General features: G+C 43.9%; 1 protein-coding gene across 1 annotated transcript in view; it reads left to right on the top strand.

Annotated features, from left to right (window-relative positions):
- The first annotated feature begins 1,787 nt into the window (after positions 1–1,787).
- Positions 1,788–17,964, top strand: part of YTHDC1 (YTH N6-methyladenosine RNA binding protein C1) — a 29,700-nt gene continuing 13,523 nt past the window's right edge. The window contains exons 1-2 of the mRNA XM_056857392.1: positions 1,788–1,820; positions 17,236–17,337. Of these exons, the coding sequence (XP_056713370.1) occupies positions 1,793–1,820; positions 17,236–17,337 (130 nt within the window). The 5' untranslated portion in view covers positions 1,788–1,792. The remainder of the gene's footprint in view (positions 1,821–17,235; positions 17,338–17,964) is intronic.

Raw genomic sequence — 17,964 nt, forward strand, 5'->3', positions numbered from 1 at the left:
TGGCTTCACGTGTAGGAGTGGGGAAACAAACCAAGCTGTTACCGCACTAGGTATTCCCAGTGATGTACCAAGAGTTTGGAAATGTTCGCTTTAAAAGGGTTTTTGGATGCCACGGCTAAAAAATGGTTGGAAAACGTCTCCACAGCTAAAGGGGCCAAACAAAGTGCGAACAGTATTTTTTATAACAGTTTCAAACTCTTAATACATCGGTGGGAATACACAAAGTGTGAACAGTTTTTTATAATATTTCCAAACTCTTAATACATCGCTGGGGATACCTAGCGCGGTAACAGCACCAGATTAGCGTCTGCTGCTCATGTGGAGGAGTGGGGAATCAAACCCGGTTCTCCACATCAGACTCCACAGCTCCAAACCACTACACCATGCTGCCAGAGCCCCCGCTCCTCAACAGAGGCTCTTCTCCTGATTGGCCAACATCCAGCAGTCTGCTCTTACTTCCATAAGAACATAAGAAAGGCCCTGCTGGATCAGACCCAGGCCCATCAAGTCCAGCAGCCTGTTCACGCAGCGGCCAACCAGGGGCCTCCAGGAAGCCCACAAACAAGAAGGCTGCAGGAGTGTCCTCCCTGCGTTCCACACCACCTAATATAATGGGCCTGCTCCTCTGGTACTGGAGAGAATAGGTATGCCTCATGACTAGTAGCCATTTTGACTAGTAGCCATGGATACCCTTCTCCTCCATGCCACGTGTCCACTCCCCTCTTAAAGCCTTCCAAGTTGGCAGCCATCCCCACATCCTGGGGCAGGGAGTTCCACCATTTAACTCTGTGTTGTGTGAAGAAACACTTCCTTTTAAGGCAGTTGCGTTTTAGCCGCCCCTCCTAGGGCAGTTGCTCCAGTCCCCTGACCGTCCCCTCTGACTCACATAATGGATAGGGTTGCCGGGTCCCTTTTTGCAACTGGAGGGAGGTTTTTGGGGCGGAGCCTGAGGAGGGCGGGGTTTGGGGAGGGGAGGGACTTCAGTGCCATAGAGTCCAATGGCCAAAGCGGCCATTTTCTCCAGCTGAACTGACGTCTATCGGCTGGAGATCAGTTATAATAGCAGGAGATAGAATCACAGAGTTGGAAGGGACCCCGAGGGTCATCTAGTCCAACCCCCTGCACAATGCAGGGAATTCACAACCACCCTCCCCCCCCACGCCCCCAGTGACCCCCACTCCATGCCCAGGAGAGGACCAAGATGCCCTCCCTCCCATGATCTGTGTAAGGTCATAGAATCATAGATCTCCAGCTAGTACCTGGTAGTTGGCAACCCTAACCATGGATCACTCACTTTAATGTCTTTATAACCGTTTCGTACCTTGAGGGCCAGAATGAGGCGGAAGGGGGGCAGAAAAATGTTCCAAATAAATAAACATGCTGACTACCCCCTGGCTGCAGGGCTGGCGGAGCCCGGCCCCCCCGGCACCTGCGGCGAAAAGGCCCGGGGCGCCCTGCGGCCTGCCCCGACCCCGCTTGCCAGCACTCAAGATGGCCGCGGGGGCGTCGGCGGGCTCCGTTCCAGCACGCCGCGAGGTCACACGTCGCCCCCTGTGACGCAAGGGAGCGCGGGCGGCGCAGTGCGTGGTGGGATTGTCGCGTAGGAAGCCCGGCGGCGGGCCGAGAGGAAGGGGCGGGGCTTCCGCGAGGGGACGGGGGAGGAAACGGAGCCTCCATTTTGGGGCGCCCCGGGAGGAGCTGCTCGGAGGGGCTTCTCGGCTCCCGCGGACCCCGCCTTCTCCGCCTCCTCGTCCCTCGCCCGCCCGGGCTGTGCTGCTGGTGGCCGGGAGCGATGGCGGCCGAGAGCCGGGAAGAGAAAGGTACCCCCAGCGCCTCCCGCCCCGCGCCCCCTGCCCCTGAGGGAGGGGGCGGACAGAACGCGGCCCCTTCCCCCGGGGGGGAGGGGAGGGGAGGGGGGCCCCCGTTCTCCCTTTCGCCCCCCCCCCCCGGTGCCCTGCCCTTCTCCCGGGGAGGGCGGCCCCCTGCTCGGCCCTCTCCCTCTCTCCCTCCTCACACCGGGTTTGTTCTCCTGACAACCCTGCCAGGTAGGCTGGCCCGGCCCGATGAACCTGGAGTGGCGGCGGTAGCCTGGGCAGGGCCCTCGTGACTGGAGCCAGGAAAGGGGCGGGATATAAATCTAATGAAACAAGCCAATAAATAACGGCCCGAGGCCCAGGGGGGTGCTGGGATTCCTCAGGTCGGTTTGTGCTCAGGGAGCTTGTCGGTAAGCGAGGCCGTGTAGGGTTGACCTTGTAGACCACCTTGAATCACGAGGGAAAGTGGGGGGTAAATGCTTTAAGGAACGCACAGTAGCTCTTTGTTGTGAAATTGCAGACAGCGCGTGCAGTGCGGAGCTGTTACGGCCGCCTCTCCGCAGTCCCTTTGCCACAGTCAGGGGCACAAAAGCCTCCTAGAAAAAGCCTTCCCAAACCGTCTTGGAATTAAACTGTACTTTATTTTATATATAGATATATATATAGATATATATATATATAGAGAGAGAGAGAGAGAGAGAGAGAATGTATAATTGGACCAAAGATCAACTGAATGATCAGAGATTCAAAAGGGAAAATATTTGTTCACACTGCTTTAACATACTACCCTCCTTAACCTAATTTTAGCAGCCTGCCTCTCCCTTCCCCCCCCCCCCCACTGTCAGTTGCATCTGTTTCAGTGGAATTTTCATCAGTGGTATACATGCTGCGGGTTGCAGCCTTTTTAAATCTCCGACCACAGCTGTAGAGCTTTCTCCTTGCGTGGCCCTTGTCAACCTGGATGCATGGTGAAATCCAGATTCTGTAGGAAGGAAACGTGTCCTCTGAGCAAAGTATGGATCTCCGTTTTTATGTTTTATCTATTTAATGTACATTCTACCTTTCACTGTGACTCAATACTGGTTGCAAGTACAATAGAACTAGTCAACCAATACGTAAAATGTGATAGCGTTTGAATTATAACAATATTTTAATCCTAACACCAGAGATTCGTAATTTTAAAAAGCTATTAATTCAGTCTGCCAGTGGATTTCAAAACTTGACAGCATTTTAGCCTAACAGCAAAGATTCCAAGTAAGCAACATAACACAGGAAGCTGGACTTGAAGAAGGGGAAGAAAAAACATGTCCCTAATAGAGGTCGCCACCTGAACTAATCCATTACATCACAGCTCTACTCCTCTCCAAGAATGTCCTTCTGAACAATTCTGTTTTGTGTATTTTGTGAAAAAATATGAGCATAGGGGCCTGAGGCAGACTGTTCCAAAATGTGGTAGCCACCACAGAATGAATGTGAAGGGGCTGTTGCCAATTTTTACCTGTTTGCAGGGTGGCACCTTCAGAATGTTTTGCTCAGATGAGGGCAGCTGTCATAACTGGAGAAGTGGTCCTGCAGGTATGCTGGTCCAGCGCCATTAAGGGCTTTGTAGGTGATAGTTAGAATCTTGAATTGAGCCTGCTGGTACCTGATCAGTATCCAAAGAGCTGTCTGGAGAGTGGAAGTTATATGCAGATTCTGCTTAGCATCTGATAGTGGTCAGGGTGTTGTGTTCCATACAAACTGGAGTTTTCGAATTGTCTTTAAGGGGAAGCCCATGTAGGGAGCGCATAGCCTCAAGGTAACCATAGCCTGGATACATGTGGCCAGGTCAGCTGATTCAAGGAGGGATGCCATCCTCTGAGCAAAGTGGGGTTGGTAGAATGTTATCGCCTTGTTCCTTAAATAATAATGCCAGATCCCAAATCACCCTACGTTCTTAACTGAGTCGGCAAGAGTCAGGACCACTGTTAACTTTATGTCTGTCTTGTCAGGATTTAATTTCATCTTGTTTACCTTTATTCAATGGTTGCTTTCAGGAATTCGTTCAGAGACTCTGTAGCAGTACTAGGCAATGGCGCCCTGATCCAAAACCATGAATAGTTTTTCCCAAGGTCTACACACAGAGATTGAATAGTATGTAGAACAAGATTGAACCTTGTGGAACCCTTCATGGCAGGTCCCACAGTGTAGGAAACTTGTCCCCTAAAGTGGCTTTCAGCCCATGAGGAACAGCTAAAACCAATCCAAAGCACATCCCTTAATCCTTACTTCTACCTGCATACATCTCAATAGGATGTCATGATCCATTCTGTTAGACCCTTATCCATTCTGGATACTTAAAGCAAGTAAAGATCTCATCAGTGAGTCCCTAATGCCCATTATAAATCCATCACTGATCCACTGACTTTCCTTGTGTCCTAAAACAGATGCTTATCTGTCCATTACTTTAAAAAACCATCACTGGAGCTTAACAGCTGTATTTGTTTTGAAGAAAGACTGTGGTGACAGTACCCTTTTTCTTTTCTGTAGCCAAGAACAGTATTTAAAGCCAACCTCTTGTTTTATGCTGTTGTTTTGTCCATAGGCATGGTACTATTGTGAAGCCGAGCAACATAATAATTTCCACATAAATTGCATTTCCAGTTTACTCTTTTGTAAAAATCAGTTTTTATTTTTTGGATTCCCCTGCAGATGTGTGCACACAAACTGCCTAAAAATGTTTCTGATGTATTTTTACTGTGATTTAAAATAAATATTGGTGTTATGAGAGATAATAACATTTTAGCAAGAGTAACTATCTTAATCCCCCTTTTGGACGCACACCTTAAAGTGGTGAGGGAGTTTGTGTGTGTCAGCGAAGCTGGGAGCAAGACCGCAAGGGGTCTAGAGTCTGTCAAGAGGCTATACTAGCAGAGTCACTCAAGGTGGAACAGGCACAGATGAGACACCAGACTTAGATGCGTCCACTCCCTTCAGGGATCAACAGCCACATCAGCAGAAGAGAAGAGAACAGACCATTCCAATGGTGATGGGGGAAGAGGAATCCTGGAAGGTGAGCTACTGGGCAGCAGCAGTAGTAGAAGGTGACACTGGTGGAGGATCTTTCATAGACAACAGCAGTACCACTACAGCTAACCCTGGTTAGTACTGCGCAGAAGAAGGCACTGGTAAACCACTTCAGACCAACCCTTACCTTGAAAACCCTATGATGAGACAATCCAAAATGAAAAAAGATATAGTGCTGGAAGATGATACCCCCAGGTCAGACACACTCAGTCAGCTACTGGGGAAGAGGAGAGGACAAGTACGAGTAGCACTGTTCTTAATGATGTGATTGGACTAAAGCCAAAAGGACATTCAGTTGTTGACATGAAAGGATGGAAAAGGAAAGTCCAAAGTTGTTTGACGCATATAATAGGAACATAAAGCATGAGAAACATGAATCAAGGTAAGCTTGAAATCGTCAAATGAGAAATGGAACATTTAAACATTTCAATCCTGGGAGTGAGTGAACTTAGGATATTTTCAGTCAGAAAATTACAAAGTATTTTACTTGGGGAATGACAAAACCAGAAGAAACGGAGTTGCTGTAATAGTGAGGCGACAAGTGGCACAGGTAGTCAGGAGTCTGACTGAATAATATCAGTCAGACTTAAGGGAAAGCCTATCAACATAACCATAATTCCAGTATATGGTGATGAGGAAGAAATTGAAAGATTTTATGCAAGTGTCCAGGAAGAAATTGATCATACACCTAAAAAGATGTGCTGATAATGATAAGTGACGAAGGCAAAAGTAGGAAACAAAGCAGAATCCAATATTGTTGGCAGATTTGGGCTAGGAACACGAAATGAAGCAGGAGAGTGACTCATAGAATTCTGCAAAGACAACAATTTGTCCATTGCAAACATGTTTCAGGCAACCAAAAAGACGATTGTATATATGGACATCACCAGATGGCCAGTATAGAAATTAAATAGATAACATAATTGGAAGCTCTATTCTCTCAATTAAAACAAGGCCAGGAGCCGACTGTAGTACAGATCTTGAATTGTTAATATCGAAAATTAGAATAAAGCTGAAGGAAAACACCAAAACATTCATCATGCCAAAATACAATCTAAGCAACATTCCTGAAGAGTTTAAAGACCATGTAAAGAACAGATGTGCATTACTAAATTCAAGGAAATGTAAACCAGAAGAACTTGGGGTTGAAATTAGATATATTATCAAGGAAGAATGTGCAAAGGCTATTGCTGAAGTCAAAAGAAATGAAAAACCTTGATGGATGACTGAGGAAACTCTTAAAATTGCTAAAAATAGACGAGAAGCAAAAGTAAAAGGTGGCAGAAACGGAATCAAAAGTCTAAATACAACTTTCCTGCGACTCGCATGTAGAGAAAAAGAGAACAATTACAATATTTGATGTGAAGAAATAGACGAGAACAGCAAAAAAGGAAGAACAAGAGATCTGTTCCTCAAAATCCAAGAAATCAAAGGGAAATTTAAAGCATGGTTAGACATGCTGAAAGATCAACATAGAAATACATTAACTGAACAGGACAAAATAAAAAACAGGTGGGAACAATACACTGATGAACTATAAAGAAGAGATGAAATGATGACAGATTCCTTCCAAGAATAATCTTTTGAAGAACCTACTGTTTCAGAAAGTGAAGTGAAAGCTACAAGAAGATCAGTTGGGAGAAACAAATCACCAGGAGCAGATGGGGTATCAATAGAGCTATTCCAAGCCAATGATACCACATTACTGGCAGAAAATAGTGAAGACATAAAATGACTACTGCTGAAAGTTAAAGGAGAAAGTGCCAAAGTAGGACTACATCTGAACATTAAAAAGACAAAAGTAATGGCTACTGGATAATTGCACAACATTAAGGTGGACAATGAAGAAATTGAAATTGTTCAAGACTTTCTATTCCTTGGTTCCATCATCAACCAAAAGCCAGACTGCAACCAAGAAATCAGAAGGAGATTGAGACTGGGAAAGGCAGCCATGAAGGACCTAGAAAAGATTATGTGTCACTAGCAACCAAGATCAAGTTAATTCAGGCCATAGTATTCCCTATTACTAAGTATGAGTTTGAAAGTTGGACAATGAAGAAAGCTGATAGAAAGTAGATTCCTTTGAAAGTGGTGTTGGAGGAGAGCTTTAAGATACCATGGACCGCTAAAAAGACAAACCAGTGTGTTCTAGATCAAATCAAGCCTGAACTGTCCCTTGAAACTAAAATTACTAAACTGAGGCTATTGTACTTTGGTCACATTATGAGAACAGAAAACTCACTGGAAAAGACCATCATGCTAGGAAAAGTTGAAGGCAGCAGGAAAAGAGGGAAACCCAACTTGAGATGGATTGACTCTATAAAGGAAGCCACGGCCCTCAGTTTGCAAGACCTGAGCAAGGCGGTTAACGATAAGACGTTTTGGAGGTCAATGATTCAAGATATGCTACAGGTGAACTTTGAGTTAAATCCCAAATACATGTTGTTGGGTGTTTCTTCCAATTCCCCCCCTTTTTTTCTTTCTGTTAAATTAAAAAAAAATGATTCATAGGGTTGCCATGAGTCAGAAACACACACACAGCTATCTTAATATGAGATTTCCAAACCAAATTTAAAACTTAACTAGGTGTTTTTTTGTATCAGCAGTTCATAACTGAGATGTACCAAGTTCTTGGGGTCTTCTGACAATCACACACCTGTATACTTAACCAGAATCCCACTTGTCCAATTATAAAAATTGTAATTGATTTTTCTTATAGCTGTGCAAACTGTTGTATAAACATTCTGTTTTAGATCGGTTAAGTTTATTATGAAACTAATGCAAAATCTTGTTCCATCTGCTTAAGACATTTTCGTCTGGTTTCTTAATTGACTTCTGTTTCAAGCTCCCCCTTTCAATCAAGCCATTAAATTATAGTTTAACATAATTTAAAGATGAGCCATGGCTTTCCAAGCTTAAGAGCCCACACATAAAAAATGTTGTTGTGCCCAATTGAATGTATTTTCATAGAGACACTAAAATCAATTTGGAATTTACTCTCTGTTTTTGGTCTATAACAGGTCTATATATAATATGGCAAAGTTGGGAGCCTGCAAGGAATTTTTTGGGAGGGCCGTCAAGTCAAATCTGACTTATGGCAACCCCTAGTGCGGTTTTCAGGGCAAGAGATATTCAGAGGTGCTTTGCTATTGCCTGCCTCTATGTCCAGACACTGGTATTTCTTGGAGGTCTCCCATACGAATAACTTGCCAGGGTTGACCCTGCTTAGCTTCTGAGATCTGACAAGATCAGGCTAGCCTGGGCTATCCAGGTCAGTGCACAAGGAATTACAGGGAGGCAATAAATGACTGGGAATTCCCCACCCCCCACTAATATTATCTTCCAGGAGATTATGAGCTCTTGGAGACTAGCAGGCCAATATCTCCTCCCCCACCCATGTTCTTTTCTTTTTTTAAAAACTGAGTCACAGCTGCCTTCAGTGTGCATGCTCAGTTATCTTCAGGTCACTGAGGTGAAGGTGTGTAATTTGCAAAGTTTTACCAGCATACTTTATTTTGTCTATGGGTACCCTCATTTTGCTGAGGGCACAGGCATGAAGTCCTGTGTTAGAGTGCATAGTGGCTGAAACTAGTCCTGGGATAAATCCCTGGTCAGTAAATCTATATTCTAAGAATAATTAAGGAGTGGAATGAAACTGTCAAGCAGTGCAGCATCCTTATGTGGTGTAGGTTTAGTACTTTAGTTTTTTTTTTTTCCATATGGAGCTGCCTAATAGAGAGTCAGGCCCCTGATCTGTCAAGGGCAGTCTTGTCTTTGCCATCCAGCAGTTTTACAGCATCTCAGGATGAGGTCTTTCACATCACCTCCTTCCCTAATCATTTTTACTGGGCAGTAAATCTGGGTCCTTCTGCATGAAAAGCACCACTGAACCATGGTCCAACCCCACTCCCAGGTTGAGTGATAACTCCTTGTTGAAAACAGTCCAAAAAGATATTTTATAAAAGCTGCAGTTGCTTGACTGTGAATTTTTGGTAGACTGTCAGAGGAAATCCATACATACCCTGTGTCTCTATTTTTTTCCAGTTTGCTTACTTGCACTTGTTTTGCTTTAGCAGACAGCCCAATTCTAAAGTTATTTGAGTCTGCAGAGAAGTTAATAAATAATTCAAGTTGTTTGTCTTGGGAACTGGAACAATATATAGCATTGATTAACAATTGACCTGGATGGCCCAGGCTAGCCTGCTCTCATTAGATCTCAGAAGCTAAGCAGGTTCAGCCCTGGTTAGTATTTGGATGGGAGACCACCAAGGAATACCAGGGTTGCTGTGCAGAGGAAGGCACTGGCAAACCACCTCTGTTAGTCTCTTGCCATGAAAGGGGTCGCCATAAGTCGACTGCGACTTGACGGCACTTTACACACACAACAATTGAGAAAATCTTGGGATATTATCCTTTTGTTACCAAAATCCAGAATGGTTTTTGTAAGAGTCATTAAACCTAAAAGGTTTTTAAATTACTTATTTTAAAAAAATTACCACTCTTATAACACTGTTCAAAGAACATTTGCCTAATGTAGGGCATAGCACTTCCTGTCAGTCTTTTGTTCAGATTCCTCAAATTTGACAGCCATCTCTTATTTTTACTAAGTCTATAAAAGTTTGAGACAGCAAATGATGAATTTGCTCATGAACAAAATGTGTTTCTTCTGTAGGCTTTGGTAGCACTGCTGCTGTTGCTGAACTTATAGCATTTCTGTCACGGGGAATAATTAACATTTTCTGACTGCATACTGACTTCCTTGCATAAATAAGTGGAGCCTCGCATGCTGGAGTTGACTAGCCTATGTTTTGGCTTCTCTGAACCAGCATCCAGGACCACAGGAGCATGGTCTGAAAGAACTTTCTGCTTGCTTTTACAAATAAAACCTGCCTCCCAGCTTCTCAAATAGTTAATAGTCATGGGGAACCAAATCATACTGCTGTGTCTGCAGTTTGCATGCAGAGTATGCACAACCTTGGTTGCAGTCCTCTTGAAGGTAAAAATGTTGCTGAGCAAATAACTTGACGAGAAAGTTTTACAAATATGTGGATATGGAATAATTGGAGATAAGAGCCACATGCACTTCCACATCTCCTATTGTAGGACTCATTCATAGGTGCTGCATTGTTTCAGAAAACAATGTGGAAATTGTTCTGAACTTGGAAAGACTGTGGTTTTTTTCCCTGTTTCCCTTTACTAAAGCTCTGGTATCTAAATTTGTTTGCATTGCTGTACTTTCTAGAGCCAGCGTGGTGTAGTGGTAAATATGTCAAACTAGGATCTGGGAAACCCAGGTTCAAATCCGCACTCTGCCATGGAAATGTGCTTGGGCCAGTCATACACACTCAGCCTCGACCTTGGTTATTATTTGGATCAGAGACCTCCAAGGAATACCAGGGTGGTGACACAGAGGCAGGCAATGTCAAACTGCCTCTGAACATCTCTTGCCTTGAATACTGTACGGGGTCACCATAAGTCAGCTGTGATTTGATGGCAAAACACACACACATGCTTTCTAGATAAGGTCTTGATTACTATATCAGCCATTCATTGAAATGTTCCATGAATATTTTTGCACATGGATATAAAGAACAAGGTATGTGTAGCTGTGTTTTGAAAAATTATCAGTGTTAGACATTTTCTGTAATTGTGTATCTCTTTGAGCTAGTTAAAAGACCCCGTGGCGCAGAGTGATAAGCTGCAGTACTGCAGTCAAAGCTCTGCTCATGACCTGAGTTCGATCCCAACGGAAGTCAGTTTCAGGTAGCCAGCTCAAGGTTGACTCAGCCTTCCATCCTTCCGAGGTCGGTAAGATGAGTACCCAGCTTGCTGGGAGTAAAGTGTGGATGATTGGGAAAGGCAGTGGCAAACCATCCCGTAAACACAGTCTGCCTAGTAAACGTGATCTGACATCACTCCATGGGTCAGTAATGACCCAGTGCTTCAACAGGAGACTACCTTTACCCCTCTTTTTTTGAGTTAGTTAACTCGTGTCCATCTCTTGTTCTCTCTTTACTTGATGACTGGCAGCTATATGAATTGATCAGCTTGGTTGAAAAATATTGCACTGACTATCTGGAAAAGTCTGTGTTTAGTTATTGATCACAATGCAAATAATTAATGCAGCACTTGAGAAGCGATGAAAGGGCATGTAGTAAATGCAGATGGTGTCACAGCAATTCTCGGTTCTCTGTCCATCAAATCAGTTCTGAGGTGGATTCAGTTTTAAGCAGTTCAGGTTTCTTGTAGAGGGCTGTCATGGCTGGTCTTCTAGAGGTGTTATCTGTTAGTAGTGGTCTGAACTTGCAGGTCTGCTATTTCTTAAAAAAGAATTAGCCTGTGTTGGCTGGTATATGAAATGTTTTGTTTGTTTTTGCATTTTATGAACAATTCCATTTTATGACAAGCGAAAATGGTTTTCCCACAGCAGTTATTGTACAAAGAAAAGCAGCCTTTCATAAGAAGGTTATAAGTTTTGTGTTAAAAAACAGTATTGCCTCCATTAGCATGGTAGTTATGTTCCTGAAAACAAAGCCACTAAGTGAAACATCTGTGGAAGAGGGATAGATAGCACTGGTTCTAATGGTGGGGGGATGTTCACAGTATCCCCTTCTGTACATATATATGAGGTTGCAGCTGGTGGAGAGTGCAGTCACCAGCCGACTGTTCCAGGGGGGTCTCCCGCTGACTTCCCCTGTCAGAGTCTCTGCTTGGGAGAGCCTGCAGCTGCCTTTCCATCAGCCCCGCTGCCCCATTTCGCCTCTGTGCTTGTCTTTCACTGATCTTGCTCCGTTTCTACCCTGCCTTTCTCCCCAAGGGGGTCCCAGAGCAGCTTTTATCTTTCTCTTCTCTGTTTTATCCTCACAACATCCTTGGGAGGAAGGTTAGGCTGAGTGTGTGAAAGAGAGAGGTTGGCCCTAGTTCACCCAGCCAGCTTCCGTGGCAGAGTGTGGATTCAAACCCGGGTCTCCCAGGCCCCAGTCCAACATTCTGATCACTATACCACACTGGGGAGGTAGCCATCTCGCTTTTGGCTCTGCTTTTGACTTCCAGCTGGAGCGATCGTGCTGCAGAGCTGACAACCAGCCCCCCCCCCATCTTCACATTTTATTTTAATAAGTTAAGAACATAAGAAAAGCCATGCTGGTTCAGACCCAGGCCCAGCAAGTACAGGTCTGTTCACACAGTGGCCAACCAGGTGCCTCTAGGAAGCCCACAAACAAGACGACTGCAGCAGTGTTATTCAGCCTGCGTTCCAAAGCACCTAATATATTAGGCATGCTCCTCTGATCCTGGAGAGAATAGGTGTGCATCATGACTAGCATCCATTTTGACTAGTAGTCATGAATACCCCTATCCTCCATGAACATGTTCACTCCCCTCTGAAAGCCTTCCAAGTTGGCAGCTATCACCACATCTTGGGGCAGGGAGTTCCACCATTTATCTCTGCATAGTGTGAAGAAGGACTTTAATCTGTTTTGAATCTCTCACCCTCCAGCTTCAGCAGATGACCCGGCGTTCTAGTATTATGAGAGAGGGAGAAAAGCTTTTCCCTGTCCACACTCTCCATACCATGCATAATTTTATAGACCTCTATCATGTCTCCCTTTAACCACCTTCTTTACAAGCTAAACATCCCTAAGCTTTTTAACCGCTCCTCATAGGGAAGTTGTTCTAGTCCCCTGGTCATTTTGGTTGCTCTTTTCGGTACTTTCTCAAGTTCTGCAATAGCCTTTTTTAGGTGTGGTGACCAGAACTGCACACAGTATTCCAAGTGTGGTCTCACCATAGATTTGTACAAGGACAGTATGATAGCAGCAGTTTTGTTCTCTTTTCCTCATCTAATTATGGCCAGCATGGAAGTTACCCTCAGGATGAAGAGTAGTGTATGAAACAGCTTTATATGTGGTATTATTGAACTATGTTTGCAGCTGGTCCCAGCCTTATTTTAAACTAGGTTATTTGAAACATAAAAATCTGATTTAAATTTTTTAAAACTGCTTTTTATCCACCTTTACCACTTGGTGACCTTGAGCCAATCACATGTTCTCAGCCTACGGAGTTGTTGCTTGGACAGCAGAGGGGAAGGGAAAGTCACGAATGCCGCCCTAAACTCAAAGGAGGTCAGGAAATTGATGGGACAGAGGGATTGGAGATGAAGGAGTTGGGGTAGCTGGTATTGACCTTGTGGGTTTTTTCCTCCAAGGGGCCTAATTAAGGCCTGGTATAGTAGAGACTTGAAGGCCCAAGGGGGGAAAGCAGATAAATTCACACAGATACACATCCTGGACTTTTTTGGTTTTTCCAACAGAAAAAAAATGGAAATTTTGGGGGGCACAGGAGGGAAATCATGTAAAATATTTTCCCCTTTGGAATGAGTGAAATGCTTTAAGACGATGCTTTACTCACTGAAAACATGTAGTTTATGTAAAACAATCTGCTGCCTTGTGTAATGACAAGTGGGGACCTCACTGGTAGGGCATCACATTCACCTACTGGCCTCCCCCCCCCCCACTATCCTCACCTTCCCCCCCTTCCTTGCTTACGTATGTTTCACCCTCTCTCCAGCTTTTCTCCTTTTTCCCTGCTTCCTCCCCACCAGATTCTTCAGTCTCTCATACCCAAGCGGAGGTATGAAAGCCTTGGTAATGTTTGGAGTTTCCCAACAACCTCTGAAGTGGGTGAAGAGATCCCACGACATACTCTTGTGAGATGTTGGTCAGCAGTTTTTAAATTGTGATGTCTGCGCGTTACATCATTGGTGGGGGAAATAACCTCCCCACTGTGTGTGTGTGCACACACGTGCATACATAAATATATTATGACTGGACAAATGTTCCTTTTCTGCAGGAGTCAATTTTTCAGCCTTCTGGTCTTTGTATTTCAGTGACCATATTTGCTAATTATTGCTACTATAAAACTAGATTCTAAACTCTTCACTGTTTAAAGCAATGACAAAAATATTGTAGCATATAAATAAATATAGGGGTTACCTTTGTTGTCATTACCACAACAAAAAGCTAATCCTTTCCTAACCTTCCCAGTTTCCATTTAATTGAACTTTGGTGTCAATAGAGACAGCTGCCGGTTAAGAAATGAATTGATCTAGCACCACTGAATGGTGCAGTATAAACAAGCAATGGCAAAAAATGCATCTACATGCACCATTGCTGGAAATACTAAGCTCCACAATGAAATTTCTGTGTGACCTGGTGCCTAGGATTTGTTGATACACATGTAGGGTTCAGATTTTTCTGCAGAATGTGTGGCTTTGTTGTATGTGTTTATGGTCCCCATCCTGGAGCTAAGTTAGATGATTAGTGTGTATTGTGTAGATACATATTTTCAAAGATAAGCTTATTTAAATGTGATTAATTTTGTCCCTACAGAAGAGTTCAGGGTTACAAAGTTTAACGCTAGACTGAATGCTAACCCCTCTATGGTTATGCACAGCAGAATTTTGAATATACCATACCCAGACAGGACCTGTCCTTGCTCTTCTGGCTCTATTGATTCATTAGCTCATGCCCTCTTGGAATGCCACTTTTATGAGGAACTTCGATCACGTTATATCTCTCCCCTTTTAACGTATAAATCTAATGCCTCTGTGTCTGACATAATGCCTTTTTTATTAAGTGACAGGGATCCCAAGGCTACATTATCAGTGGCAAGATTTATCTCAGTCCTTATATCCCTCAAACATTAGATTTACGCTGCTCAAGATCAGTGGATCAAGGAGCTTCTAAGGGATAAAGGAAAGGAGAAAGTTTAACTTTATACCCAGGTATGATGTGCCTGGTTCTGCTCTAGCTTCCATTTGTTTAGCCCAAAACTTGAGTACTGTGTGCATCCTGTGCTCCGTGCCTCTGCCTGCAGAGGTGAGGTGGGTGGCAACCAGAGACAGGACTTTTTCAGTGGTGGCAGCGTGCTTTTAGAATGTACTTCCCTTTGAGGTTCGCCTGACACATATCTTACTGTCCTTTAGATGCCAGTCCCAAAACACTTCTTTTAACCCAGGCTTTTAATTGAGATGTTCCATTGAGAGATTTTATAGTCTGCTTCTAGCTAGCCTAAGGAATTTTTTATGGATATCATTTTAGGCTGCTGAAACTTATTTTAATATTCATTATTCTTATATTGATGTTTTTATGATTTTATTGAATGGTGTAGGAACCTGTCTAAATTTTTAGAGTGCTTAAGGGGGTGATTTAAATAATAAATATATTTACAGTTTTGCTTGTAGAAAGTTAAAGGCATTTATACTTTTTAATCTGTATGGCATGGATATATAATTCTGGGTACTAAGTTTTAAACGTTAAGCAGTAAAATGGTTTTCAGTATGATAAAAAGTGACAAAATGACTTCACACAGTTTTATGTGTTTTAAATATGGGTTTCAGATTTTTATTGTGTATATTAAAAGTGACTTGAGTTCTGGTTCACTTCTGTATAACAGGCTCAAGCCATCAGGGTTATGTTATTGCATCATTATGAAACAACATTTGCTTTCTTTTGTTTGAATTGTATCAGGGCCAACCATAGATGCGCTTATCCTAGCTGCCCTTATCCTAGCTGTTTCCGTATGTATTTGTGCTGCCAACAAGTAAATGGAACCAGAACAAAGAAAGTGTAATTCAGTCCCAAGATTTTTGCTGTCCCTTTCTCTCTTTCCCCCACCCCCCTGCACGCTGAGTTGTGCTTTGTTCACAAAGAAGAACAAATAAACAAGGGAGGAGGAGGGCACTTGTAGAACTGCTGGACATGTGGGAATGCTCTTGGCCGGCCGTGGTGGTGTCCCGGCTAGGGACTATCTAGGGAGGAGGAAATTGGCAGTCGATGAGCAGCCCAGTATAGTAGAAGTGATCCTCATTGAAAGGCTTAGACTAAACCCATGTGGCCTGGGGCCTTTCTTTTTGCTGCATTCAGGCAAGCTCTGTGGAAAGCATAACAGATGTAGTAACAGCTGTGTTACAAAAAGAAGAAAAAAACCTGCCAACTGTACAGCATTTCTTTGAATGAGTGACTGATACTCAGTGTTTCAGCAAAGTGGGTGGATGTGAACAGGATGAAATTCAACAAGGATAAGTGCCGAGTTCTACATCTGGGTTACAGAAATGAGGGGCAGGCATACAGCATGGGGGATACGCTTCTGGGTAGCAGTGTGTGTGACCAAGATCTTGGGATATTGGTGGGCCGTAAGTTAAATATGAGCAGCCAGTATGATGCAGTGACAAAAAAACTAATGCAATCTTGGGGTGCATCTACAGAGGCATAACATCCAAATCGCAAGATGTCATAATTCCGCTGTACATTGCATTGGTCAGGCCGAACCTGGAGTACTGTGTGCAGGTCTAGAAGCCTCGCTTCAAAAAGAATGTGGACAGAATCAAGCAGGTGCAGAGGATGATCAGGGGCCTTGAGACCAAGCCCTAAGAGGAAAGGCTGAGGGAGTTGGGAATATTCAGTCTGGAGAAGAGGTTGTCAGGGATGCTCTAGGCTGATCCTACATTGAGCAGGGGGTTGAACTAGATGGCCTGTTTGGTCCCTTCCAACTTAAGAGTTCTATGAGCATGCCACCCAAGGCTCTTCTGAGCACTGTGCCCCAATGTGGCATCTGCCCCATGTTCCAGGAAAGTGTGGCAAGGTCCTTGCTGGTAGCACTTGTGATGGGCTGGTGGTATGCACCTTGAAATAGCCATGCGCAGAGGGACTGGGGGGGGGTAAGCTGCAAGCCTCCCTGAGCTGCTTGCCTTGTGCCAGGGATGGAAGCAAAGGGCTTCACCTCCCCCCCAACCCCTCACCCTTCTTCACAGCCTGTCCCAGCTCCTCAGCTGCAGGGAGGAGAGGACGCTGGCCACAGTGGGGTGGGAGTAGTTTTACTCCCCTTTCTTTATAGCCAGGTGGCATCCCCAGGGTACCTGAGCAATTTCACTCTCGCCTGTTATCACTCTCACCTGCTGTTATTGTTATATGTATAATATAATATTTATATCTTATATCGTGTTTGTGTTTGGGGTGGTGTACATGGCATATGGTTGTCTTGTGGTTCTTCTGGCTGATGATCCCATAATGTTAGCAGTCAGGAGTAGCTTTGCAGAAAGTGTTGCTACTGCCCAGTTGGCCTTTGTATGCTTGAGATTCCTTCTCTCCCATGTTGTACACTCTTGTTGTAAATCGTGTGTGCTTGAGAATCCATTTAAACAAGCACCACATACTATTATCAGAGCTTGAATGTGTGAGCAGGGGTAATTCTGGGGGGAAACGTGGGTATTGCATTCAGCCTCCTTCAGTTTTTACAAAGGTATCCAATTGTAACGTGTGCACTGCTGGCTGTTAACAACTGGTTTTGTTTTCAGATGGTGAATTGAATGTTCTGGATGACATCTTGACTGATGCACCTGATCATGACGATGAGCTGTACAACCCTGATAGCGAACAAGATAAAAGTGAGAAAAAGGGTATGCTGTTTCACAAATTGTATGTTCCCCCTCTCCTCCAAGAGCCACAGAGCCAGGTTTGACTGTAGAGGTCTAGCAGCAGCCTTAAACAAGCTTGTGGACCAGGGGTGGGTTCGCTGGGCCTTCGGCTTCCCCCCTTTTTTTTTTCAGCAGGAAATTCATCAAAAGTTCCTTTGGGAATTGTGGGCCCTTTCCAAGAGGCCTAACTGTTTCAGAGGCATCTCAGGCTGTGTAGAGTGGGCTTCTTATGTACCCCATCGTGTTCAAATAACTAGCTGCATCATCTTCTGAATTGCTGCCTTTGTCTGCAAAAAGAAGAAAAAAACCCTTTTTGTGTGTGGAAAATGTCATACCTAATAAAACCGTACAGTTTAAGTGTCTTCTCTAATTGGTAATCACAAGCTGCTGCATTTAAAAAAAAATCAAGCATATTGTGTGAATTTTTTTTTAGATACCTGGTTGTGTAGACCAGAGCTTCTTAATTTTTTTTCCCCATTCGTGACCCCTTTTCACCCAAGAAATTTTTACACGACCCCGGGTACATAGTATATAAAATAGGTATACAAATCAAACATTTATTGATAATAAATCATAAAGAAATTTATTTTTTTAAAAATCCTTTGGTAT

This window comes from Euleptes europaea, chromosome 11, assembly GCF_029931775.1.
Source record: "Euleptes europaea isolate rEulEur1 chromosome 11, rEulEur1.hap1, whole genome shotgun sequence".
Taxonomy (NCBI): Eukaryota; Metazoa; Chordata; class Lepidosauria; order Squamata; family Sphaerodactylidae; genus Euleptes; species Euleptes europaea.